The following is a 27,227-nucleotide window of genomic DNA, read 5'->3' as shown; positions in this document are numbered from 1 at the left end:
CAAGTAGAAATGTCATTACTCTGTTTCATGTCTGGTACTTATGACAAATAAATACTCATGACATGGCGACCAAATCCACTTTTGGAATTTATGCTTTTGGAACTGAGATCAGTGAACTTAGTGTTGTGTTACGTATCAATAACAATCTGAATTCATATAATCCACTTAATGCTGTAAAATGTCCTTTACATGGAACTATTTCGAAAATAAGTCAGCACTAAGCCAAAAGAAAGTTCATAAAGGTGTACAAAAGGTTTGTGTAAGGAATAGATTTATAAGAACGTGCAAATAAAAAGGAGGTAGCACCAAAAAAATCAAAGAAATTCAGGAAGGTGAATTCTTGAAAAGTGAAGATATGGTAGTGAAAGGAAATTAGGAAAACTGGAAAAAACAAAGTTTTTGAATGCAACATTATCAGAGTTTTGCAGGACATGCATGGGGTTATAGAAATGAGAAGGACTGGGCCATAAAACTGATTTGAGATAAGGATGAAAATTTGAATGATTTCTAGTGTTGCTAACAAAAGCCAATGTTGATCACTTTATCACAAGAGCAGCAGCTTTAAATCATAGTGGGATATGAGGTGTTGCACCAAACCAGGAAGAATACTGGGACCACATTACAGCTCTTGAAGTGTTCTGCCATTATTTCCAACATACAGTTCTGCTCTGGTTCATTTGGCCTTGCTATTATTTACATGTAGATTTGTATCAGTTCTTAAATACATTTGAATTATAAGATATAACAAGAGGGTTTTACAAGCAAATCGTTGATACAATACGATGCACCAATGCTGATATGCTTTATATTATCAAATCATTTGATTCTGACATATAAGGTTGTGATACACAAAACGTTCCCATACTCTGATTACATTTTATAGTGTTTATCTAGACATTTTTTATCACCTGGATTTGGTTTCACTGAATATTAGTGAAGCAAATTAAAGTAAATGATTAAGAAATGTAAAACATTGATTTAATCTGTAATATTTTTCGTCAGAATAGACAGAGGCTGCAATCCTTACTGTTTAAAAATCAGAATTCAGGCAAAAGGGTCAAACAATCAGTCATTTAATATTGGTGAAAAAATATGCGTTGGAGTGGAAAGTCAGATAGCATAGCCATTTGAATTTCACTTTCCAAATCTTTGCATTCATCTTCTGAATGAGTCACAATATGCACCTCATTTAATGTTTTTCTAGAAATATTCAATTCACTGTGTAGCATCTCATACCCATTTTATCATGGAGCTCCAGGCTGTTTCATTTTCAGTGAAGTGTGTTTCCAAGGCCAAACAGATCTTCCAGCAATTAAGTTATGCAATTCATGGAGTTATCTGCTCTGTTACGTTGTGTGACATTTTATGCCTCTAAGAATGCACAAATAATGTGAAGGATAAATCAAAGTGCACGCAAGTTGTTATTCAAATTCATGATCAAGCTGTTCGTAACCTCTGTGAAGACTGAAATTATTAACAAAATGGATTGTTATCATTGGACTTAATACAAAAATAAATTCCTCAATTGCTCATGATTTGTTAGCAGACAATCCAGATGAAGGAAATTTGCCCGTGTAATCTGTGTACAGAATTTATGTCAATGACATCATTAGCTCCTGAATAACATTCAGCAATTATTAATACAGAATTGTCCAAATCTATCGACAGGTTCCATTTTACTTTTGTAGAACTGTGGGGCAAAAGATAGACAAGTTGTCGAAGGTGGCATCTTTCTAAGCCTTTTATGCTTTAAGACAGAAGTGTGCATTGTTTTTAGATTGCAAACAATATCATCACTCCAGTGAATTGAAACTAAACTTGCATGCATCTTAAGCTTCAGAAATTGAATGATTAAAGTGTGATGATTAAGGTAATGGTATTTAAATAACCAGATTCAAGATTAAGCCTCCAGACTTGTGAAATTCAATAGCAGAAATTAGTAAAAAAAAATATATAACTGCAGGTTATTATTTCATTGCCAGACATTGCATTGTTTTTAAAGCCCAGAGTTTGAACTAATGCAAAAGTGATTTATCGTAGTGTGACAATCCATGAGGCTGAACGTGATTTACTTGCAGTTTTGCCGCTGTGCTTGGAAATTTGTTATTTCTCAGATATTTGTTTAGAATAGTGCAGATGAACAAAAGTGTGGTGTGAGAAATGGCATAGGAGGGGAGAAGAAATTAGACAAAGTGGCAAAAGGAACATGACAAAAATAACATTTCAAATTATATTTGTAGGTTATCTTTTTTTTTTCATTTCTAACCCATAATTTACAACCCTCCTTTAATTATCAGGTTTTGCAGCTGAACCTAAAGCCAGCCTAACATTACCTAATAAGCAATCTCAACATCATTGTTCTGAAGATTGAACAGTAGCGAGATCCTTGCTTTTTGCTATAGAATGCTTCCTCTGGTGATTCAGGCTGCTGCACTTTCTTCTACAGTACTCTTAGGCTTTTAGTTATGTGGATTCAATGACGATGAAAATGTAGATGGGTTGGTTAGTAAGTTTGCAGATCGCACACAAATCGGTGGTGTTGCAGACAGTGAAGAAAGTAGACAAAGGATACAGCCAGATACAGCAGAATGCCACAGCAGCTCCTTCTTCCCCTTATCAAACTGTACAACTCCTCCCCCTTCTGTCATGGGGTAGACTCCACATATCCTCCCCTCAAATCTCCAATCCCCAATCCTTTCCACTCGTCACTTTAATTTCATCTTTCATGTATCTTGTGTTTTATGACTGTTGGCAGATCCATTTTCCTCTTGGGACAAAGTTCTATTGTATCGTATCGCGCGATGTAGATAAGTTGTTGATAAGGGCAGAAAAATGGCAGGTGAAATTTAATCTGGGTAAGTGTGAGGTGTTGCACTTTGAGAGGTCAAATGTAAAGTGAAAGTATACTGATAACGGCAGGACCGTTAACAACATTGATGTACAGATGAACCTTGGAGTGCAAGCCCATGGCTTCCTGAAATCAGCAACACAAGTAGACAAAGTGATAAAGAAGGTGTTTCGTATGCTTGCCTTCATCGATCAATGTATGAGAGTCAGGAAGTCATGTTGCAGATTTATTTGTTCGGAGACTCGGATATTTATTTGGAGACTTGACGATAGTATCTGGTTGCCCCCTTACAGAAAGGATGTGAAGGGTTTGGAGATGGTGCAGAGGAGGTTTACCAGAAGATGTATTGCGTACTGGAGATATATGGGGCAAGTGTATTCAGAAAGAGTGGTAGATACCTGGAACATGCTGCCTGGGATGATGGTGGAACTAGATATGATAATGGTATTTAATGGATTTTAGATAGATTTGTGAATATGTGGGGAATGGAGTGATTATGGATATATATGTGGGGAATGGAGTGATATGGATTATGTGCAGGCAGAAGGGATTAATTTAAGAAGGATTTTGTTTGACATTGACATAATGGGTCGAGAGGCCTGTTCCTGTGTTGTACTGTTCTATGAGCCAGAACTGTTATGTGATGGGTGAAATTCATAGCACCAAAGCAGTAGACAATGAATTAAGCAGATACCCAAACCAGCAAAAAAAAAAATTCTTGCTGAAAGGATGAATGGAATTTCAGTGGAGAAGATGACTAGTAAAACTATAGGCTAACCTATAGAATTATCTACTGTATACAGATTAAAATTAATGAATAATGTCTTCATTTTGCAATGTAATTGGAATATGATATTGGATTAGTGCATTTTGGACCATATTATTTCGTCTCAGTGCCATAGATATTTTCGGATTGGTATGTTTACTGCCAGCAATTTATCTGCAGGCTTGCATAATATTTTGTACATTATAAAAGGCTTCTGGTTTATTTGTTATGTTATTGTTGAGAATCTGCAATTAATATAACGTTAGCTCTTCTTCTCATTCTTTGCACTCGTGTATTTTCAATTGTTTAGCAGGATTTTTCATTTTACCCCTCCTATCCTTAATAAAGTCACAATGCTGTTTAATAAAAAGAATAAATACATCTTGGCCTTGTATTTCCTTGTGACACAGAAGGAACCCATTGGACACAATAATTCAAGATGGCTCCCAGAGCACACCACTCAGTCCCACTCCCACACTAACTTTTCCGAAATGTATTTTCTCTCATGGCATCAACTTGCCTTTTTCTTCTGCAAATTAACTGCATGCACTAGTGGCGAGTTATGGCAGCCAATCAATCCACCATTACACGTTTGGGAGGTGGAAGGAAATTGGAGCACTGGGGAAACTCGTATGTTGTTGGGGGTGAATATGCAGATACTGTATAGACAGCACCAAAGATTAGGATTGAACCTGGCTTACTGGAATTGTGTGGAGCAATACTAGATAGTGTACGTACAGGAGTGGTGACCATTATATCTTAATTGTTCTCATTTCGGATTCTTCACTGTGTTCAAATGGGCCAATAAAAAACTTTGCAACCCCGCACAACCTTGTTAGATGAGAAAACCCTTCACTGTCAACCAAGAACTTCTGGCTATTCAACATTAGTAACGCCTTAGACTACCCAGGGTGGTGACTTAAATGTGTACTTTGCGTATGTGCAGTTTAATGGCCTGGTGCAACAACTGTAACTTGTGAGACCAGCATGGAATTTACTTTCCTGACTGTTGAGCTGTTTAAATCCCCTTTTTAATTGGCTGCGGTTCTTGGTGTGTGGAAGCCATCATTGTGAATTGTCGGAGACATTTGGAGTCGTGGGTAGAAGAGTGACTGAGTGTGTGTTCAGTTTGTCTGGAGGCCCAAATGAATTATATTGGATGGATTTCATTAATATTAGTAACTGACATTCACCAAAAAAAGCCATAATGTCGGCACATATGAGATGCCCAACTCAGTTGCTGGCCTGGTCTCATCAGGAGGAGGTCTCAGTTCAGTTCTATAATCGGCCCACCAAGACCTTCTATCACCCATTCACACTGGTTCTATATTATCCCACTGCCTACACATTAGGGGCTATTTTACAGAGGCCAATGAACGTGCATGTCATGAGTGAAACAGGAGCTAGCCAGGATGGTGTTGGTCTTTGATGATACTGGATGTTTTATTGTGGCAGCACCTCCTACAGATCCCTTCGATGGTGGGGAGGTCAGTACCCGTGATGGACTGGGCAGTGTTCTCCACCTTTTGTAATCTCCTCCATTTCTGAGCATTTGAGTTGCGAAACCAAGCCATGATGCAATCAATCGTGATGCTCCCCGCCGTACACCAGTAGAAGTTCGAGAGAGTATTTGTTGACATACCAAAAAAAAATTCTGCTCTGAGAGAAAAAGTAAATTGCTGTCGATGTGCATCTTCTGCCGTTGATTCTATTTGAGCAGGTTGCTGCAGTTTTTCATTCCAAGCAATATTAAAACAGTAATCAAAAAGTAATACAAAACTGCAGATACTGGAAATCTGAAATATAAACAGAAAATGTTGGAAATCCTCATCAGGTCATATAGTGATAACAGATTTAAAAAAAGCCAAGTTGGATAAAATGCAGTTTATTTTTAAGGATATTTTAATGGATTTGAAGGCTCAACTGCATAATTTAAAGGACCTTGTTTGGCTTTAGGCATTGAGAGTGGGGACGTCTGGGGGTTTCTTACAGTTGAATGGATATCTGCATCTTGAAATAGGTAACATCAGGTTGTGATGCCAGTGGATCTCTCATTTCAGTTGTCTTTTCGTCATCGAATACCACTTCACTTGTCCCACAATGTTAGTATGCCCCTCATGTGAGCACTCAAAGTATTACGTTTTTTACGTTTTATGTTTAAGAAACAGTTGGACAGGTACATGGATAGGACAAGTTTGGCTGGATATGGACCAAGCGCAGGTGGGTAGGACTAGTGTAGCTGGGACATGTGTGGGCAAGTTGGGCCGAAGGGCCTGTTTCCACATTGTAACACTCTGTGACTCTATTTGGAGGTGAAAATGTATTCAAATTTGCAATTCATTTTAAAGCCAATCTCTCCCATCATAAATAATAGTAGCAGTAGGCCATTTGGCCCATCGTTTCTACTCTGCCATTAAATCATGGCTGATCAACCTTACCCTCTTAACTCCATTTTCTTGCCTCCTTCCCATAATCCTCGACATCCTTACTAATCAAGTATCTGTCAATCTCTGCATTAAAATTGTCCAATGACTTGGCCATCACAGCCGTCTGTGGCAATGAATTCCACAGATTCACCACCCACTCACTGACTAAAGATATTGACTTCCAAAAGGTATGTCAATATATTGTGAGGTTATGCTCTGTGGTTGTAGTCTCTCCCACTAGTATTCACTGGAGTTTGGATGGATGAGAGGGCGGGGCCTCATAGAAACTTGCCGAATAATGAAAAGCTATTGGGAGAGGATGTGTTGGCTGGGACTCTTTTTCCCTGGAGCGCAGGAGGATGAGGAGTGATCTTATAGAGGTATATAAAATCCTGAGAGGAATATATTGGGTAGATGCGCAGTCTCTTGCCTAGAGTAGGTGAATCGAGGACCAGAGGACATAAGTTCAAGGTGAAGGGGAAAATATTTAATAGGAATCTGAGGGGTAACTTTGTCAAACAAAGGGTGGTGGGTGTATGGAACAAGCTGCCAGAGGAGGTAGTTGAAGTTGGGACTATCCCAATGATTAAGAAACAGTTAGACAGGTACATGGATAGGACAAGGTTTGGAGGGATATGGACCAAATGCAGGAAAGAGGGACTAGTGCAGCTGGGACATTGTTCGCTGGTGTGGGCAAGTTGGGCCGAAGGGCCTGTTTTCACACTGTATCACTCTATGACCATTCGGCACGTTTCAATGAGGGTGCCTCTCATCCTTCCAAACTCCATTGAATACAGTGCCGTTAAACGCTTAAGTTCCAATGTTTCTATCCTAGATTTTATATTTTCTTTTGTAATTTTGTGCAGCAGTTACTATTTATTCTACTTAACTACTGATTATAACTACAGACCACAAAGGGTGGTGGGTGTATGGCACGAGCTGCCAGAGGAGGTAGTTGAGGCAGGGACGATCGCAACGTTTAAGAAACAATTAGACAGGTACATTGATAGGACAGGTTTAGAGGGATATGGGCCAATGCAGGAAGGTGGGACAAGTATAGCTGGGACATGTTGGTCGGTGTGGGGAAGTTGGGCTGAAGGGTCTGTTTCCATGCTCTATGACGCTATGAGTCTATAACTATTTTTATAGTATTTTAAACCTGGCTATGTGAAAGCTTCTCTGGGTAATAATGAAAGAGCTCCAAGTGTGAACCAATGGTACCTTAAACCCCTCTCTGAACTTTTCCCCAGCATAAATACAAGACATTAACTGAGCATGCCTCTGACGTGTGAATGAACAAATGAAAGGAGATATTAGAAAATAGTAGGAGAAGTTTCATATATTTAGTTTTGAAAGCTTCAGTATTATTTTTGAATGTATCTAACATTGTTTCTGTTGGATCAAAAGTACAAACTTGAAGATGGATATATTTCAGGCTATGGATCTGGCCAATTTTTAACACATTGATTAGCATTTTATGTTGTTGTAATATTATAGTTCCTTGTTCATAGGAAATACATTAAATGAATGAAGCCATTGTGGTTATTATGCCTTATCTACGGTTCAGAATTTACACATTCAACTGTAAGTTTTCTTGGTTCTTTGAAATGCAATCACTCAAAGAAGATGCATGGTGTTTCATGCCTGAGCTTTTCTTGGCTCCACATTAGAGCTACTTACTCCCGTTCGAGTTTTCCTCCTACGCTCTTTTCCTCCAGCACCACTTCATAGGCCTTTTATTGACAACCTCCACAACTAACTGGAAATTTATTCCTAATTTTAATAAATGTCTGCACAAAAATACTTGTGCTGAACTTTTAATTATACCTCTGATACAATTTCTAATTCATCAGCCAATTCATCTGAATAGTAATCTTTTGCAGTTTACCCCTTCAAGTCAAGTCACATTTATTTATATAGCACATTTAAAACACAACTTTCGTTGGCCAAAGTGCTTCACATTTGTATAAGATTAGTATAAACAAACAAACTACATTCATATATACATATAGCCCTCGCTCAGAGGACGTCAAGAAATTCTTGGGAGTACAGATGAGTTTTTAGTCTCGACTTAAAGGAGTAGATGGAGGGGGCAGTTCTGATGGGAAGGGGGATGCTGTTCCACAGTCTAGGAGCTGCAACCGCAAAGGCGCGGTCGCCCCTGAGCTTATGCCTGGACCGCGGGATGTTCAGCAACCCCAAGTCGGCCGATCTGAGGGACCTGGAGGTGGAGTGGTGGGTGAGCAGACTTTTAATGTAGGTGGGGGCAAGCCCATTGAGGGCTTTGTAGACATGAAGGAGGATCTTGAAATGTATTCGGAACCGCACAGGGAGCCAGTAGAGAGTGGCCAAATCATTCAAGGTTTTGAAAACTTCTGTTGGATCTCTTAATCTTCTAAATTCCATTGAACAGAGCCCAAACTGTCAGATATCACAACCGCATCGTCTCAAAGCTGTTTTCATTCAAGAGAATTGGGAATCTATGTTGCCTCTTTCTGATGGATTTGTTATCTGCATTATGATGTACATAGTATTCAGATTGTGCTCTTATCTGTAACTTCTCGATTATGTTATTAACCTGAAGTGCCTGTTGAAAAACTGGGTAATTAAGCTGCTCAGTTTATTGATCTACCCTTGGGGCAATTCCCAATGGTTCGATGCCCAAATGAGCAGATAGCTAAGATGGAGACACAAGAAACTGCAGAATTTTAAACAAAAATCAAAGTGCTGGAGGGTCAGGCAGTATCTGTGAAGGGAATGGACATGCGATGTTTCAGGTTGGGCCAATCTTCAGACTGATTCCCAAGATGGTGAAAATTATTATTCTCGGCTGCCTGACATTGATCAGATATTAATTATGTTATTCGGACCCAGATCCATTATAACTTAGTAGCTTGAGCAGCTAACTACGGTAGTTTCTCACCAGTACAACATTGAAACAAAGTGGATTGAACTCCAAAATGGCCATAAATAATGTTTACTTCCCTTGAATCCAGAGCCACAATCTTGATGATCAATGACACTGTGAACAAATAGCCCTCTCATTCTGTAGCCTCAAGCTTCCTATCCTGGTTGGATGACGCCTATGAGATGTTCACAGCTACTGAACCTGCCCCTGGCTGGGTTTCACAATCAACATCAGTGCAATAATCATTTATCTCCTGCTGACTTTCAGCTGGAATAAGTGGGAAAACAAGTTGCAATAGTTAAATGAAACTCTGGAGTTATATTGCTCAGGCCTCCTTTCCAGAGCAGGAGCTGTTTCATCACATGCAGCTACATATAACCATATAACCATATAACAATATAACAATTACAGCACGGAAACAGGCCATCTCGACCCCTCTAGTCCGTGCCGAACACATAATCTCCCCTAATCCCATATACCTGCGCTCAGACCATAACCCTCCATTCCTTTCCCATCCATATAACTATCCAATTTATTTTTAAATGATAAAAACGAACCTGCCTCCACCACCTTCACTGGAAGCTCATTCCACACAGCTACCACTCTCTGAGTAAAGAAGTTCCCCCTCATGTTACCCCTAAACTTCAGTCCCTTAATTCTCAAGTCATGTCCCCTTGTTTGAATCTTCCCTACTCTCAGTGGGAAAAGCTTTTCCACGTCAACTCTGTCTATCCCTCTCATCATTTTAAAAACCTCTATCAAGTCCCCCCTTAACCTTCTGCGCTCCAAAGAATAAAGCCCTAACTTGTTCAACCTTTCTCTGTAACTTAGTTGCTGAAACCCAGGCAACATTCTAGTAAATCTCCTCTGTACTCTCTCTATTTTGTTGACATCCTTCCTATAATTAGGCGACCAAAATTGTACACCATACTCCAGAATTGGCCTCACCAATGCCTTGTACAATTTTAACATTACATCCCAACTTCTATACTCAATGCTCTGATTTATAAAGGCCAGCACACCAAAAGCTTTCTTTACCACCCTATCTACATGAGATTCCACTTTCATGGAACTGTGCACAGTTATTCCCAGATCCCTCTGTTCACCTACATTCTTCAATTCCCTACCATTTACCATGTACGTCCTATTTTGATTTGTCCTGCCATATCTGTCTATATTTGGCCTGGAATCGGGATTGGAATGATAATGATAATAATCATTGTGTCCTTCCTTCTATAGTTAATGTTACTTTTCTTTCCCCTCTTTTTGTAAACCTATGGATCTGATTTTCTGGATCTCCCATTCCTTAATTAAAAACGTTGCCACTTGGAATATATTTCTAGTTATTTGCCCAACGCCATTGCCTTCATATTGTTTCGTGCTGTGTTATTTGTGCGCCATTCTGCAGATTGATATATCTCACTTTTCACAGTTCCTGTGTTTCAGTACACCCAGCTTCATAATTTGAAGCTTTAAAAAGTTTTGCCGTTGAGCTTTGAACTTAACAAATCTAGTAAAAAAAACGTTTCTCTACTGTCTTACACACAGCTGAGTGGAATCAGTATCATTTGTCTCAACTGTGAAAAGTCCTCTCTTTGCCCCTTGGTGACACCAGTCAAATTATTTTTCCAAACTTAGCGTATTCAAGTCATGTTAAATCCTCATTTTTAAAACTATTGGATTATTCAAGGTAGGCTCAATTCATTTTCATTCCATTTGACACAGAGTCCTGATTATGCACTGATGTTCTTTCCAAGCAACTTCCCATCTCTACCCCTTTCTGCAGAGACGCCAACGGGATCCCACTACTGGCCACATCTTCCCATCTCCACCCCTTTCTGCTTTCCGCAGAGACCCTACAGGGCCCTGGTGAGACCACATCTGGAGTATTGTGTGCAGTTTTGGTCTCCAAATTTGAGGAAGGTCATTCTTGCTATTGAGGGAGTGCGGCATAGGTTCACGAGGTTAATTCCCAGGATGGTTGGACTGTCATATGTTGAAAGAATCGAGCGACTGGGCGACAATGGAATTTAGAAGGATGAGAAGGGATCTTATTGAAACATATAAGATTGTTAAGGGATTGGACATGCTAGAGGCAGAAAACATATTCCAGATGTTGGGGGAATGCAGAACCAGGGGCCACAGTTTAAGAATAAGGGTAGGCCATTTAGAACAGAGATGAAGAAAAACGTTTTCACCCAGGGAGTTGTGAATTTGTGGAATTCTCTGCTTCAGAAGGCAGCGGAGGCCGGTTCTCTGGATGCTTTCAAAAGAGAGTTAGATAGAGCTCTTAAAAATCGTGGAGTCCAGGGATATGGTGAGTAGGCAGGAACGGGGTACTAATAGTGGATGATCAACCATGATCACAGTGAATGGCGGTGCTGGCTTGAACGGATGAATGACCTACTCCTGCACCTATCGTCTATTGTCTATTGTTCCTTCCGCAAATCACTGGTGAACTCGTCTCTTCCCACCCAAACCACCCCCTCTCCAGCTACTTTCCCCAGCAACTGCAAGAGATGCAACACCTGTCCCTTACCTCCCCCCTCGACTCCATCCAAGGACCCCGACAGTCTTTCCAGGTGAGGCAGAGGTTCACTTACACCTCCTCCAACCTCATCTACTGTATCTGCTGTTCCAAGTGTCAGCTCCTGTACATCGGCGAGACCAAGTGTAGGCTCGGCGATCGTTTCGCTGAACACCTCCGCTCAGTCCGCCTTAACCTATCTGATCTCTCGATAGCTCAGCACTTTAACTCCCACTCCCATTCCCAATTTGACCTTTCTATCCTGGGCCTCCTCCATTGTCAGAGTGAGGCCCAGCGCAAATTGGAGGAGCAGCACCTCATATTTCGCTTGGGTAGTTTACACCCCAGCGTTATGAACATTGACTTCTCTAACTTCAAATAGCCCTTTCTTTCCCTCTCTCTCCATCCCCTCTCCCTTCCCAGTTCTCCCACCAGTCTTACTGTCTCCGACTACATTCTATCTCTGTCCTGCCCACTCCCCTGAAGAAGGGTCTCGACCCGAAACGCCACCCATTCCTTTTCTCCAGAGATGCTGCCTGTTCCGCTGAGTTACTCCAGCATTTTGTGTCTACCTTTGATTTAAACCAGCATCTGCAGCTCTTTCCTACAGACAAAGGATTATATTTATTTTAAACGTTTCTGCGTGAAAATAAACAAAGGAATATGGAAAATGAATGAGAAGGCAGGCAAGAGAACGTCAAAATATAGAAAATGTAAAAGCCCACGGGATAGACATTAATGGTATGTTGGTTCAGTGACAGGAAACAAAATCACGATTCACTGGATCCACAGGCATCAGTACACAACCTCGTGCCTTTTGTGTACTTAAATGGTGGGAACATGATTGAAAATCAGTTTGCATATAATTTGCCCACATAATTGAGATTGAAGAGGACAGCTTCATAGAATGAGAGGATATAAATTTATTAATGTTGTATAATATCAATGCATTAATCTGTAGGGTAGAAAGGTGGCAAAATGGAATTCAGTTCAGAAGAGGTATTGCAGTCCAATTCAGTCCAGAGGAGGTATTGCATTGGACAAGGTGCAACTATGCAGGGGGACGCACGAGAAAAGAGTAGATACTGAGAAGTGTTGAGGAACAGATAGAGCATAAATCCTTAAAGAGAGCAGGATAGTTTGACAATGTGGTTTAAAAGGCATATGCATTGCTGGACCTTATTTTAGCATAGTCTTTCTATCGAAAAGAGGGTGGGGTAACTCTGCTGGTAAGGAATGAAATTCAGTCCTGAGCAAGGGGTGACATAGGATCAAAAGATGTATAATCCTTGTGGGTAGAGCTAAGAAACTGCAAGGGTCAAAAAATCCTGATCATCAGAGTTATATACAGGCCTCCGAACAGTAGCCAGGATGTAGGGAACAAATTACATCAGGAGATACATTCAGCACATAAGAAAGGCATTGTTACGGTGGTCATGGGGGATTTCAATATGAAGGTAGACTGGGAAAAATCAGGTTGGTACTGGATCCCAAGAACTTGTGCCTATAGGATGGCTTCTTAGAGCATCTTGTAGTGTATCTGGGGAAATGTCAATTCTGCATTTGGTACTGTGTATGGAAATGGGCTTGATAAGGGAGCTTAAGGCAAAGGAACCCCTCGGAGGTAGTGACCATAATGTGATAAAATCATAAAATTCAACCCGCATTTTAAGAGGGAGAAGATGAAATCAGATGTGTTGGTATTACTGCTGAGTAACGGTGAATACGGAGGCATGAGGGAGGAGCTGGTTAAAGTTGATTGGAAGAGAACCCTAGCAGGAATGAGGACGGAGTGGCAATGGCCGGAGTTTCTGGGAATAATTCAGAAGAAATTGAATCATTTCATCCCAAAGAGGACAAAAGATTCTACGGGGAGAATGGGAGTGCTAGTGCAGGATTCCCAAAGGGTTAATTTGCAAGTTGAATCAGTAGTGAGGAAGGAAAATGCAATGTTAGCATTTATTTCGAGAGGACTGAAATATAAAAAGAGGGATATGCTTGTGTTATGCCAGAGGAGGTTTATGTGAATGGGGATGATTGAGTTAACATATGATGAGTGTTTGACAGCACCGGGTCTGTACTCGCTAGAGTTTAGGATGAGCAGGGACCTCATTGAAACTTGTATGCGAATAGTGAAAAGTGTATATGGCACAGTGACGCTCGGAGTTGCTTCCTTACAGCGCCAGATACCCGGGTTGGATCCTGATGATGGGCGCTGTCTGAAGAGTTTGTACGTTCTCCCCGTGACCTCATGGGTTTTCCCCGGGTGCCCCAGTTTCCTTCCACACTCCAAAGACGTACAGGTTAATTGGTTTCGGTAGGATAGTGTTATTGTACAGAGATCGTTGGTCGATGCGGACTTGGCAGGCCGAAGGGCCTGTTTCTGCGCTGTATCTCTATAATAAATTAAACTAAGCTAAAGTAAACTAAGGCCTGGATAGAGTGGATGTGGACACACAATGTTTGCACTAGTGGGAGAGTCCAGCACCAGAGGGCACAGCCTCAGAATAAAAATACATATCTTTAGAAAGGAGATGAGGCGGAATTTCTTCAGTCAGTCAGTGGTAAACTGTGGATTTGATTGACACTTACAGCACTGGAGGCCAAGTCATTGGGTAGTTTTAAGGCAGAGGTTGATAGATACTTGATTGGTACGGGTGTCAAGGATTATGGGGAGAAGTCAGGAGAATGAGGTTGAGAGGTAAAGATGGATCGGCCGTGATTGAATGGCGGAGTAGACTCGATGGATCGAATGTCCTAATTCTGCCCCTATGACATGAAAGAAAGAGCGGGGAGGTTTGTATTCAACACCAGTTAGGCCATTGCTTGAGAACTGCACACATTTCTGTTCACAATATTACATGACAGATAAATTGCACTGGAGAAGTTGCAGGGAGTGCAATTTAAAAAATACATACTGTGGAAGCAGGGAATAAGAAATATCAATAGAAAATGCTGAAAAAATTCAGTAGGCAAGGCAGTATTTGTGTAAAGAGATACAACGTCAATGTTTCAGGTTGAAAAACTGGAAGAGAGAATTTTTTTAAATAGTTCTAAGTTGTAGAGAGGATGACGGGAAGTATGGATAAGGCAAAGAGAATATCAGTGATTGGCTAGGTTAAGGCCAGAGTTACCATAGTGATGAGTTGCAGGGGGTGGCTGAACCTTGCCATCTTTCCCTACAGTAAAGTTGTAGAACACGTGGCCAGTGCTGAAACATTTTGGATTTGGGGACAGATTGTCTAAGCTTGTTTTGTTTGCTTTGCAGTAGCAGAGTGGTTAGTTTGTGACTAGCAACCATTAATACAAAGAAGGTAGACAAAAGTAGATGTTCCAGCATCTGCAGTTCCTTCTTAAACATTAATACAGAGATATGAGTTTAACGTTTCTGTAGTAAATGGAGAATTTAAATTCAGTAGATTAAACCTGTAATTCATAAATAAAACTATTGACTGAAAACATGGAACCACTAGACCACTGTAAAATATTTTTAGTTCTCCAACATCCTTCAAGAAATAAATATGCCATTTAAGTGACTCCAGAGTACTAATGTAGTCAACTGCTACTGTCTCCTTAGTTTCGGCACAGGGAGGAGTGGACAATAAATGCTAGCCTTGTCAAGAGTATCCACTTGATGTGCACAAACCAAAATAACAGAAGAGGGTGAGAGGACATTTAGCTGAGACGTGTCTAAACAGAATCAATACAACCCTCTGTTATTTCCCTTAGCAGAAGGGTCATGAACCAAGGATTTAAAGTAAATGTTTGTAAGATTGGAGGGGTGGTGAGGAAATATTTTTACCCCAAAAATCTAAAACTCTCTGCATGAAGGGCAGTAGAGCTGAAACCCTCAGCACACATTGGAAGTGTTGGATGGCCTCCAGGGGTGCACATCATGTGCTCTAAGGTGGGATTCAACTTGGTAGTTCTTTTTGTTTGACCACGCAGGACCAAATGGCTCCCTTCTATGTCATCAATATTCCGTGATTCTTTTGACGATTTGATTGCCATAAACTAATATCTGAAGTGTGGATCAAACGCACGGCAAAGAATTAAATTGAACAGGCAAAGAATATTGTATGATGGAAAACAAATGGGTGCACAAAATAATGACTGAGTCCTGGAAAAATGATGGGGAATTTACTTACGAGCCATATCTGTTGGAGAATTTGTCCGTCTTTCTTTTTGAGGGACTCTTGCCATTGGGACAGTGGGTCCTTCAGCTAGGACAGAATGTTACTCATGCCAAAGATGCTGGAGTAACTAGTGGGCCAGACAGCATCTCTGTAGAAAAGGAGTAGGTGTGATTTCAGGTTGGGACCATTCTTCAGACTGTCTCGACTTGAAATGTCACCTATTCCTTTTCTCCAGAGATGCTGCCAGACCCGCTGAGTTACACGTGCCTTTTGTGTCCATCTTCGGTTTAAACCAGTGTTTGCAGTTCCGTCCTACACATGCCAACCCCCACCCTATTTCACATCTCTCTCCAAAATAGCTGGTAGATGGGAACGTTACTGTAGAAGTGACATAAAAGAAAAATGCACTCTTATGCAAACTAGTGTTATTTGATTGGGTATTTTATATAGCTCTCGCAATGTACCAAAATATTTTCTGATGCTAGAGACCTGTGGGAGGGCTGTGGAGCAGCTTGCAAAAGTCTTCATTAAATGACCTTTCTCGGAGTTGACAGAATGTTCAGTAGTTTCTGACAGATTGGTGATTAGGACATGAACCGGGGCTTTTTGAAAGGATGAAACTTACAGTTAAAGCATGAGGAGAACTTGATCCGTGGGATGCCATCTGGTGCTGCTGCTGCTGCTGAGTCTGAAGCTGGGCACCCGGCTGTCCCTACTTCTTCTAGGTGACCATCTCAAGTACACGACACGACGACATAAATAATGCATCATGTAACTTATTCCTCATGTCTAAATTCTATTACAACGATATGTTTGCAGTAAGCTGTAGTGATACCTTAGCTGCGGAAAATGTGTTTCGAAGGATGTGACGAAGCTAAATATATTGAAGTATTGCATTTCATCAGTCTGAAAGGATATTTAAATTGGGTTGATTCGGCGCTGCATTCAACTGGTGCCAACTTATTTTGAAAGTGCAATGGTATATTTTGATTAAAGGGTGTGATTTTGAGGCATCATATGACAATTAAATCAGCAATGTTATTGTGTTGGAAGGAACTGCAGATTCTGGTTTACATTGAAGATAGACACAAAATGCTAGAGTTATGCCCCTGTCCCACTTAGGAAACCTGAACGGAAACCTCTGGAGACTTTGCACCCCACCCAAGGTTTCCGTGCGGTTCCCGGAGGTTGCAGGTGGTTGCCGGAGGTTGCAGGTAGTGGAAGCAGGTAGGGAGTATAGAAGTTGGGATGTAATGTTAAAATTGTACTGAGTATAGAAGTTGGGATGTAATGTTAAAATTGTACAAGGCATTGGTGAGGCCAATTCTGGAGTATGGTGTACAATTTTGGTCGCCTAATTATAGGAAGGATGTCAACAAAATAGAGAGAGTACAGAGGAGATTTACTAGAATGTTGCCTGGGTTTCAGCAACTAAGTTACAGAGAAAGGTTGAACAAGTTAGGGCTTTATTCTTTGGAGCGCAGAAGGTTAAGGGGGGACTTGATAGAGGTTTTTAAAATGATGAGAGGGATAGACAGAGTTGACGTGGAAAAGCTTTTCCCACTGAGAGTAGGGAAGATTCAAACAAGGGGACATGACTTGAGAATTAAGGGACTGAAGTTTAGGGGTAACATGAGGGGGAACTTCTTTACTCAGAGAGTGGTAGCTGTGTGGAATGAGCTTCCAGTGAAGGTGGTGGAGGCAGGTTCGTTTTTATCATTTAAAAATAAATTGGATAGTTATATGGATGGGAAAGGAATGGAGGGTTATGGTCTGAGCACAGGTATATGGGACTAGGGGAGATTATGTGTTCGGCACGGACTAGAGGGGTCGAGATGGCCTGTTTCCGTGCTGTAATTGTTATAGGGAGACTGACAAAAACCTCCGGGAACCTCCAGGAACCACACGGAAACCTTGGGTGGGGCTCAAAGTCTCCAGAGGTTTCCGTTCAGGTTTCCTAAGTGGGACAGGGGCATAACTTAGTAGGATAGGCACCATCTCTGGATAGAAGGAATGGATGATGTTTCGGGTTTGGAACCTTCTCCAGACCTTCTTCAGACTTCAGAAGAAGTGTCTTGACCCAGAACGTCACCTATTCCTTTTCTCCCGAGATGCTGCCTGTCCTGCTGAGTTACTCCAGCATTTTGTGTCTATCTTCAGCATTGGCTCCATTTAGTAAAACCTCAGTGTAGAATTAAACGCAATCTGAATCAATTACTGTCTGAGAAAATATTCCTCGTATGATATTAATGTCCTCTTTAGTGATTCCCCCCCCCAATAATTTATGCCTATTGTAATTCTGCACGCATATAGAGATTTCAATGGGAAAATAAAGTCAAACTGTTCCCATGTGACTAAGTAAAGCCATTGCAGCATGCATTGAGCTGGCACAAATAGTTGCCATTTCTGAGAGTAACAAGAAACATTAATTCATTTTAATTCATTGGTGCAGATTCTACTGCCTAACACTTTGGCTCTAATTCATGGCCCGAAGGAGAACTTCTTTCCGAGAATAGCCTTTGACAGTTTCAGCCATCAGGGTAGCATGCATAATTAAAGAAAGCACCCCCTACTATCTTGCACTGTGCAATAGTCAATGGGATGAGAAGAGGGTTGAATGCCAAAGAGCAGCAGGGAGCTGAGGTGAGAATATTGCCAGGCTTTGAAAATGTTCATGCATCCAAAATGGGCAGCTATTTTGTGAAAAAAAAAGTGTTTATTTATTTTGTTCCTGAAAGACCTTGTGATAGATCAGGACGTGGGCAACAGTGTTGGATCAGTTTTGATTCTTCAGAAGACTATCTTTTACTTTTTCTTCCCCCTGTAAAGATTTACAATATCACTTGAGCAAACAGCACACACTAGAGATGCATCTGAGATCTCGGCATGAAGGCTTGCTGTTTAATATTCATGAGCCCTCTAATTTGGCTGGTGCACTCGGCACTGATCAAAGTGAAGAATGCCGCTGCAGGAAAGCTCTGTGCTTGTGACAGACATCAGTGTCCTAGTCTGTCGGGGCTGCACAAGCAACACACTGCATTTTACTGCAGCGCTTTTAGCTCATCACAGAATTGATATGTAGCCTTCTAATGTTGCTCCAGCATTTTGTGTCTACCTTATAATGCTGTTGGGTTTGTGTTGCAGAATGTTGACTAATGCTTTCTTCTGCATTTCTTCTTCCTAAAGGTTTATTCAACCAACTGGCCATGTAGAATCCTGTAACTTGGGCCGACCACGATGGGAAACTCTACATGGAGTGGAGCTGGTCTTCAACCTTGCCTGCAGCAATCTATTTGACTATTAATTGGTTTCTGATTCTTGTCCTTGATACGAATACAGTGCGGCTAATCTACACCAGAAATCTACAGTGCAAAACGAAAATAAAAACACTGGATATTTTGTTTGCCCTGACTGAACCAAAGCTCGGTTTCATTCAGAAGTATTAGCACCGATATATCTGCCACAACTATTTTTATAAAGCTGCAAGCAATACTGTGTGCACAATGGGTGACATGACGAACAGTGCAGTGGATTTCTATCCAAAGAACCAAAGAAGCGAATCCAACCATGCAGGTGAATTTGGGTGTTCCCTCAATGAACTTCGCTCTCTTATGGAGCTACGTGGACCAGAGGGCGTACAAAAGATACAAGATACCTATGGTGATATGAATGGATTCTGTAGACGTTTGAAAACTTCACCCACAGAAGGTAAGATCATTATCTAATGATTATGTACACATGCTAGCGTTGAAAGGGAAATATATAATGAAAATATCCATTATCTCAGATGTTAATGCATGGTGAATGGATTATTTAAGTGTGCTCAGTGATTTGTGTCTGCAGAATGTCACATTAACCTTTGGAACAATAGTTCATTGTATCAGCTAATTCCTTTATGGGATTTGGTCAATCTGACACAGAAATGTTGTCCCTCTTTGGCCGAGGTTAAATTTGGCTGTGATATATGGTATTGTGAATTATAGATATGATAATGCACTGATAACATCAAAACATTTTTTTTTTCCATCAAAATTGTATCCTTTCATTATTTGCATGATTTCTAAATGGCTCCTTGTGTAAATTCAGACATTATTGTTACTACTTCAATAATATTTATGTTATAAAATGGAGCAAGCCTATGGCAGAGCCAAGTGTAGTTTTGATCTGCTTGATAATTTGCCTTTAATGAAGCCCAAATGCTAAATGCAATCCCAAGTTATAAATGACCCGATCTATATAGAGAGGTTTAGCCTTTGGACCTCCATGCTACCAAATAAAACTAATCCCCATCTGCCTGCACATGGCCCTTATCTCTCTATTACCTGCCTGTTCATGTGCCTGTCTAAATGTCTCCTACCTGTTGCTATCATCTCGGCTTCTACCACCTTCCCTGGCAGTGAATTCCAGGCTCCTCCTGCTCATTGAGTAAAAAAGAACTTGCGTTGTAAACCTCCTTTTGAAATTTCCCTGTCTCACCTAAAACCAATGCCCTCCAGTATTTGATATTTCTACCCTGGGAGGGGTGAAGCTCTAACTACCTATTTTTTCTGTGGCTCTCATACTTGTATATTGAGTTGTCCCTCAGCCTCCACTGCTCCAGAGAAAACAATCCTGCAAGTTGCTGAGAATGTACAGAGCTTATTTATGTTGGAGGTAGTTAGAATTGAAAAAAAGATTTGATCTCACTCAATGAACCCCTCTGCTGTAGGGTCATCAACCTGATTTAGTTATTTCTCCATAGATGCTGCCTGACCTGGTAAATATCTCCCCCATTTGTTTCTCTTTTCAGATTCCCAGTACCTGCTGTAATTTTTGATTGCACTTAGGTTCTGCTAAATAACCTTAATCTTCCAGCCTACATAAAGCTATCCTGGGCACTTGAAGATATGAGCTTGCTTTGTGCCATCTTACTGCTTCTGTTTTATCATAATATGTGTCCTCTTTGAGTTACATTCCCTTCAAGTGAAAAGAACAAATTCAGCAATTTCATCACTTGAAAATATCTTTTTTTACTTTTTTCCTCTCTTTTGAACTCCACAACTATCTATTTCCATCACATTCAACGTAATTTATGCTCCTGCCCCCTTGCTTCACTGTTGTCAACCGTAACTTAATTGTCTTTGCCCCATCCTCTAGAATTTCTTCCAGTCTCCTCCTGTACCTATTGTCTATGTTTCTATATATAAAATTATAAAAGGACTAGACAAGCTAGATGCAGGAAAAATGTTCCCAATGTTGGGCGAGTCCAGAACCAGGGGCCACAGTCTTAGAATAAAGGGGAGGCCATTTAAGACCGAGATGAGAAAAAACTTTTTCACCCAGAGATTTGTGAATTTGTGGAATTCCCTGCCACAGAGGGCAGTGGAGGCCAAATCACTGGATGGATTTAAGAGAGAGTTAGATAGAGCTCTAGGGGCTAGTGGAATCAAGGAATATGGGCAGAAGGCAGGCACGGGTTATTGATTGGGGACGAACAGCCATGATTACAATGAATGGCGGAGCTGGCTCGAAGGGCCCAATGGCCTCCTCCTGCACCTATTTTCTATGTTTCTAAAACCTCCTCTCTGCCTTCCCTATGTTGCGACCCTTAGTTACCCATTCTGCCCGGGATTGTAGCCACGTAATCGTTTCTCAAGCTCATATCTTCAAGTGCCCAGGAGAATTGTTGAATTTTAAACAGCTAAATGAATGTATTTATTTATCCTTGGACTATTTTTGTTAACTTTTACCATGCGATGTGCATGCTGAATGTTGCACTTTTAAAAGTAAAAGTTTTAAAAGTTTAGTGAGATAACTACATCAGCTCTTGGGTTCTCTACAACTTATGGGTAAACACGAGTAATTATCTCCGCAAGTAGTGTTCCCTTTCTCTTTGAAAGCCTTTGCTTCAAATGACCAAAGAGTGGCAAGTGCAGCTCTTGAATCAAGTATTGCCAGTGTACTTCAGCTGATCTATTCATTGATTCACCACAAGTTTGGGTTTGTTGCTGATTTTCGACAATTTACACTCATACATGGTCTTTACAGCAGAGGTCACCATGAAAACAAGGTACCCAGGATGTGACTGGTGTTGGAATGGTTAAGTTACAAGACTAGTGATCCAGAAGTCTGGACTAACAGTTTAGGGACACAAGTTCAAATCCCACAATGGCAGCTGGGGAATGTAAATTCAATTAATTAGTCTTGGTAATGGTCACCATGAAGCTATTAGATTGTCATTAAAAACCCATCTGGCACATTGGTGTCTTTTAGCTGCTTTTACCCAGTGTGGCTGTCATGCCACTGAAGGCTCGTAGCAATGTGGTTGCCTCTGAAACATTCTGTTGTTTCCAACACTAATATGTTCAACCAGAACAGGAATAAAATCAGATAGAGCTGGTGTTACAGACCAAGGCACTGAATTCAGACATCATGAAATTATTCCAGCCAAGTCCATCTTGCAAAGTCCTCTCCATGGGTATTGATGCCTCTATTAGCAGAACTGTCCCACAGATAAATGGAAGGAAAAAAATGATGACATGGTTGTCAGGAAATGTTCGAGATTCTTATCAAATTTGGAAAGATCTGTGGAGACGAGAAACATAATCACGATCTTCGGCAAAAGATCTTTCATCAGAACATTAATTTGGTTCCTCTCTCCACAGATGCTGCCTGACCAGCATTTTCAGGGTTTTTTTTTCAGTTTTCCAGCATTTGGTGTTTTTTGCTTGCAACGTGGCAGACTCCCAACACAGTTTCTGGAACATTCTGCTTCATAGAGAGGACAGATGCTGTGACATAACAGTCATGGAGTGGATCTGAGAGTGCTCTGCTTTGACTCCTAATTCCAGAACTCAAAGCATCGTAAGGGAAGGGCTCAATACTGAGACTGATGCAGTGGTCCCACCATTCTGGGACATAGAAACATAGAAACATAGAAAATAGGTGCAGGAGTAGGCCATTCAGCCCTTTGAGCCTGCACAGCCATTCAATATGATCATGGCTGATCATCCAACTCAGTATCCTGTACCTGCCTTCTCTCCATACCCCCTGATCCCTTTAGCCACAAGGGCCACATCTAACTCCCTCTTAAATATAGCCAATGAACTGGCCTCAACTACCTTCTGTGGCAGAGAATTCCACAGATTCACCACTCTCTGTGTGAAAAATGTTTTTCTCATCTCGGTCCTAAAAGATTTCCCCCTTATCCTTAAACTGTGGCGTCTTGTTCTGGACTTCCCCAACATCGGGAACAATCTTCCTGCATCTAGCCTGTCCAACCCCTTAAGAATTTGGTAAGTTTCTATAAGATCCCCCTCAATCTTCTAAATTCTCGCGAGTACAAGCCGAGTCTATCCAGTCTTTCTTCATATGAAAGTCCTGACATCCCATGAATCAGTCTGGTGAACCATCTCTGTACTCCCTCTATGGCAAGAATGTCTTTCCTCAGACATAGGCTTAAGGTGAAGGGGAAAAGATTTAATAGGAATCTGGGCGGTAACTTTCTCGCACAAAGGGTGGTGCGTTTATGGAACTATCTGCGGAGGAGGTAGTTAAGGCTGAGACTATCCCATTGTTTAAGAAACAGACAGGTACATGGATAGAAATCTGAAGAAGGGTCTCGACCTGAAACGTCACCCATTCCTTCTATCCAGAGATGCTGCCTGTCCCGCTAAGTTACTCCAGCATTTTGTGTCTAGGTACATGGATAGGACAGGTTAGGAGGGATATGGACCAAATGCACGCTGGTGGGACCAGTGTAGCTGGGACATGTTGGCCGGTGTGGGCAATTTGGGCCGAAGAGCCTGTTTCCACACTGTCTCACTATGACTCTCTGAGTCAGTTGAACCCTGATAGATGTAGTTCCTAGACATCACAGGTGGTAGGAACCAAGACAAAGACAAACCTATAGAAGAGGAGATACAAGAGACTGCAGAATGTAACCTTGATAGCCTATCTGTTGCAGATGTGATTGGGGTCGAAGTGTTACTTGTAGAGGTGAAGTTCTACTTGCACACGGAAGATACCCTCCATTTTGTTGTCTGGTAGATTAAAAATAAAGGAAAAATCAAACAGTTGCAGATGCTTGAAATCTGAAATAAAAGCAGAAAATGCTGGAAACACTCAGGAGGTCAGGCAGCAACTATATAGCGAAAAGTGCAGTTTAATGCCCCTGTCCCACTTAGGAAACCTGAACGGAAACCTCTGGAGACTTTGCGCCCCACCCAAGGTTTCCGTGCGGTTCCCGGAGGTTCCCAGAGGTTTTTTGTCAGTCTTCCTACCTGCTTCCACTACCTGCAACCTCCGGCAACCACCTGCAACCTCCGGGAACCGCACGGAAACCTTGGGTGGGGCGCAAAGTCTCCAGAGGTTTCCGTTCAGGTTTCCTAAGTGGGACAGGGGCATAACACTTTGGTTTGTTGATCCTTTCTCAGAACCTGTTCTTTCCCTTCCTTTCCATATTCCTCCGATAGTGTTGAAGCCATGAAATTAATTATAATATTCATCCCTTGATTACCTCTTTTTCCACCCTCAATACTGGCTAATCCATGTAGTTTAATATCTTCCTGCAATTATCTACTAAACCGTTGCATACCAATTATTCTTTCGAATTTTAATTTACTTTTTGCTGTCTTTCAAAGTGCAAAACATAGGGTGGCATTGGGAAGCAGTGGGTAGAGGTGCAGACTCACAGCGCCAGAGACCCGGGTTTGATCCTGACCTTGGATGCTGTCTGAGTGGAATTTGCTCTTTCTCCTTGTGACCGCAAGGGTTTACTTCGGGTGTTCCAGTTTCCTCCCACATCCCGAAGACATGCAGGTTTGTAGGTTAATTGGCTTCTGTAAATTGCCCCAAGTGTGTAAGGAATAGATGAGAAATTGGGATAATATGGATTAACGGATGATCGATGGTCGGCCTGGACCAAAGGGCTTTTTTCCATGCTGCATCCCGAAACTAAGCAGGGGATAACTAAAGTCGATAATTTGTCACTTTAATGTTTTAGAGAAGGAATGTACACTACTTTAAAATTTGGGCCAGTAGAATGGATTATATGTTGCTTAACCCATGAGCCCTGCCCAGTATTGGAGTAAAAATTGTCAGGAAGTTGCCTTCTGATGTGCCTTACTGTTACAGTATTTTTTCTTGTCATGGTAACTTGCCCAATAAAATGTGGAAAAAATATAAACTTATTGCAATATTACAGAGAAAGGTTGAACAAGTTAGGGCTTTATTCTTTGGAGCGCAGAAGGTTAAGGGGGGACGATAGAGGTTTTTAAAATGATGAGAGGGATAGACAGAGTTGACGTGGAAAAGCTTTTCCCACTGAGAGTAGGAAAGATTCAAACAAGGGGACATGACTTGAGAATTAAGGGACTGAAGTTTAGGGGTAACATGAGGGGGAACTTCTTTACTCAGAGAGTGGTAGCTGTGTGGAATGAGCTTCCAGTGAAGGTGGTGGAGGCAGGTTCGTTTTTATCATTTAAAAATAAATTGGATAGTTATATGGATGGGAAAGGAATGGAGGGTTATGGTCTGAGCGCAGGTATATGGGACTAGGGGAGATTATGTGTTCGGCACGGACTAGAAGGGTCGAGATGGCCTGTTTCCGTGCTGTAATTGTTATATGGTTATATGTTATATGGTTATTGACATGCCGGAGAGACGGCGAATGGCAGAAAGGTTTTGGGCATGTCTCTCACAATGCAAGTAATGTTCTTGCAGTGTGATATTTTAATGAATTTTTACAAGTGTTGTTTCATTCCTTCAGATTGCAAATCCTATTGCAGATTTTACATTAAAACTGCATATTAATTTTACATTAGATTAGCACAATTAACTTGTGGTTCATGGCGTAGACTTGGCCTAGTTTAATAGGTTCTAGAATCATGTGGAAGACAGGCTGTTCCTGATGACAGGTTGCCATACAAAATGTACCTCTGCTCCTCTCTCCACTGCCGAGTATTTCCAGCCTTTTCTCGTTTTATTCCAATTTCTAGTCTCTCCAGACGCTTGCTTTATGATTGCTGTTGTTTTCCACCATCTTCACAGTCCCCCAATCTTCTCAATGCAGCAACACCGAATTTGGAAGAATAATCACTCCACATTCCAGTGTGTTCATTAAAATAAATTCTGGGCAGCTGCAAATGCACTGAACAGTTGGTGACATTAGTGCACTGCAGGCTATAAAGTTTAACAAAATGTTCTGGACATTGAAGATGTAAATTACAATTGGATGAACTGGTTGGTGACAGCATTCAGTCTGCCACAAACTGATGCAATATGGGCTAATTGCTTCATCCCAGCTGTTAAGCTAGGATGGTCTCTGAACCATTCTGAGGATGTCAAGAAATGTGTTACTTAACCCTTTCAGTCTAAGGGTAGAGAGGTTTCCAGTTTTCTTTCTACATCAGGTTACCGATTAAGTGGAGTTACGCAGTGGTGACAATCGACATGGAATAGGTAGCTTTTCTGGCCGAGACCCTTCTTCGGTCTGAAGAAGGGTCTCGACCCGAAATGTCACCCATTCCTTCTATCCAGAGATGCTGCCTGTACCACTAAGTTACTCCAGGATATTGTGTTTATCTTCGGTGTAAACCAGCATCTGCAGTTCCTTCCTACACACTGATTAGGTGAACAGTAATGGAGAGAAACATCTCGAGGAAGAATGCAGAGGGGAAAAAAAGTCAAACAGGACATAATAAACTATACATTCTAATTTAGTGAAGGTATATTTGTTTGTCTTCAGTTTGGAGCTGGTTTGATTCGGAAGAATATTGAAAATACATTTGGCACCATTGTAATTATAATATTGATAGTAGATACATGTTTATTTGTCTCAGTTGGAAGCATTGTACAATATCAGTGGTGCAGTTTTACAGCTGCGATTTAAACTGAGAGGCCAGTGGGCCATTCTAGATAGACATAAATGATCCTCTGGTCCACACTGAAGGAGTGTGGAGTTATTTTCGTTGTCCTGATCAATATTTAGCCTGCAACCAATAACAGTCACAATAACAAACCATTGCATCATTGTCACATCACTGATTGTGTGTGTCCTGTGAGCAAAGTTGGTGTTGCATTTCCTACAGACTGCATTTCAAAAGTAATTAATTGATTCCAACACACATTTGGACGATGTGAGAACCTTTGAAATGCACCATTTTAAAGCACCACGCTTCAATTTGAAGAGAAGAACGTGGAGAAATAGCAGTGGAAATAAAAAGACAACTTAAAATGAAATTTAATTTAGCTCATTTTAGCAGGTCAGAACATTTTATTTTAATGAATTGTAGATTTGGTTTGAATGTTGGAATTACAATATATTTCAGCTAATATGTCAATGGAATAATGAATGAGGCTCATTCATGGGGATAGCCATCATATCACTGAGCACCACATAACAAGTATTATGTGGTTTAAAAAGCATTAGCCCAAAATTTAATAATTAGACATTGAAATAGCTTTTTTTGTTTGGGTACTTATCCATCTCCTGACTTCAATGAAAAGTTTATTTACATGACGTATACAGATTAACGAGAAACTGGGACAAATATTAAACTGTTTATACATATCTTGAGTTAAAGACATCATTTCATTACATCCACACAATTTATTTCCGTAACTCAGTCCGCCTTA

The 27,227-nt window shown here is 41.0% G+C and overlaps 1 protein-coding gene across 1 annotated transcript in view; it reads left to right on the top strand.

Annotated features, from left to right (window-relative positions):
* LOC116983474 (plasma membrane calcium-transporting ATPase 2-like) overlaps positions 1–27,227 on the top strand; it is an 847,186-nt gene that overhangs the window by 486,805 nt on the left and 333,154 nt on the right. Inside the window, exon 4 of the mRNA XM_033037261.1 lies at positions 18,798–19,319. Coding sequence (XP_032893152.1) covers positions 19,115–19,319 — 205 coding nt within the window. The 5' untranslated portion in view covers positions 18,798–19,114. The remainder of the gene's footprint in view (positions 1–18,797; positions 19,320–27,227) is intronic.

This window comes from Amblyraja radiata, chromosome 18 (assembly GCF_010909765.2).
Source record: "Amblyraja radiata isolate CabotCenter1 chromosome 18, sAmbRad1.1.pri, whole genome shotgun sequence".
Lineage (NCBI taxonomy): Eukaryota > Metazoa > Chordata > Chondrichthyes > Rajiformes > Rajidae > Amblyraja > Amblyraja radiata.
This window is presented reverse-complemented; position numbering and strand designations above follow the sequence as displayed.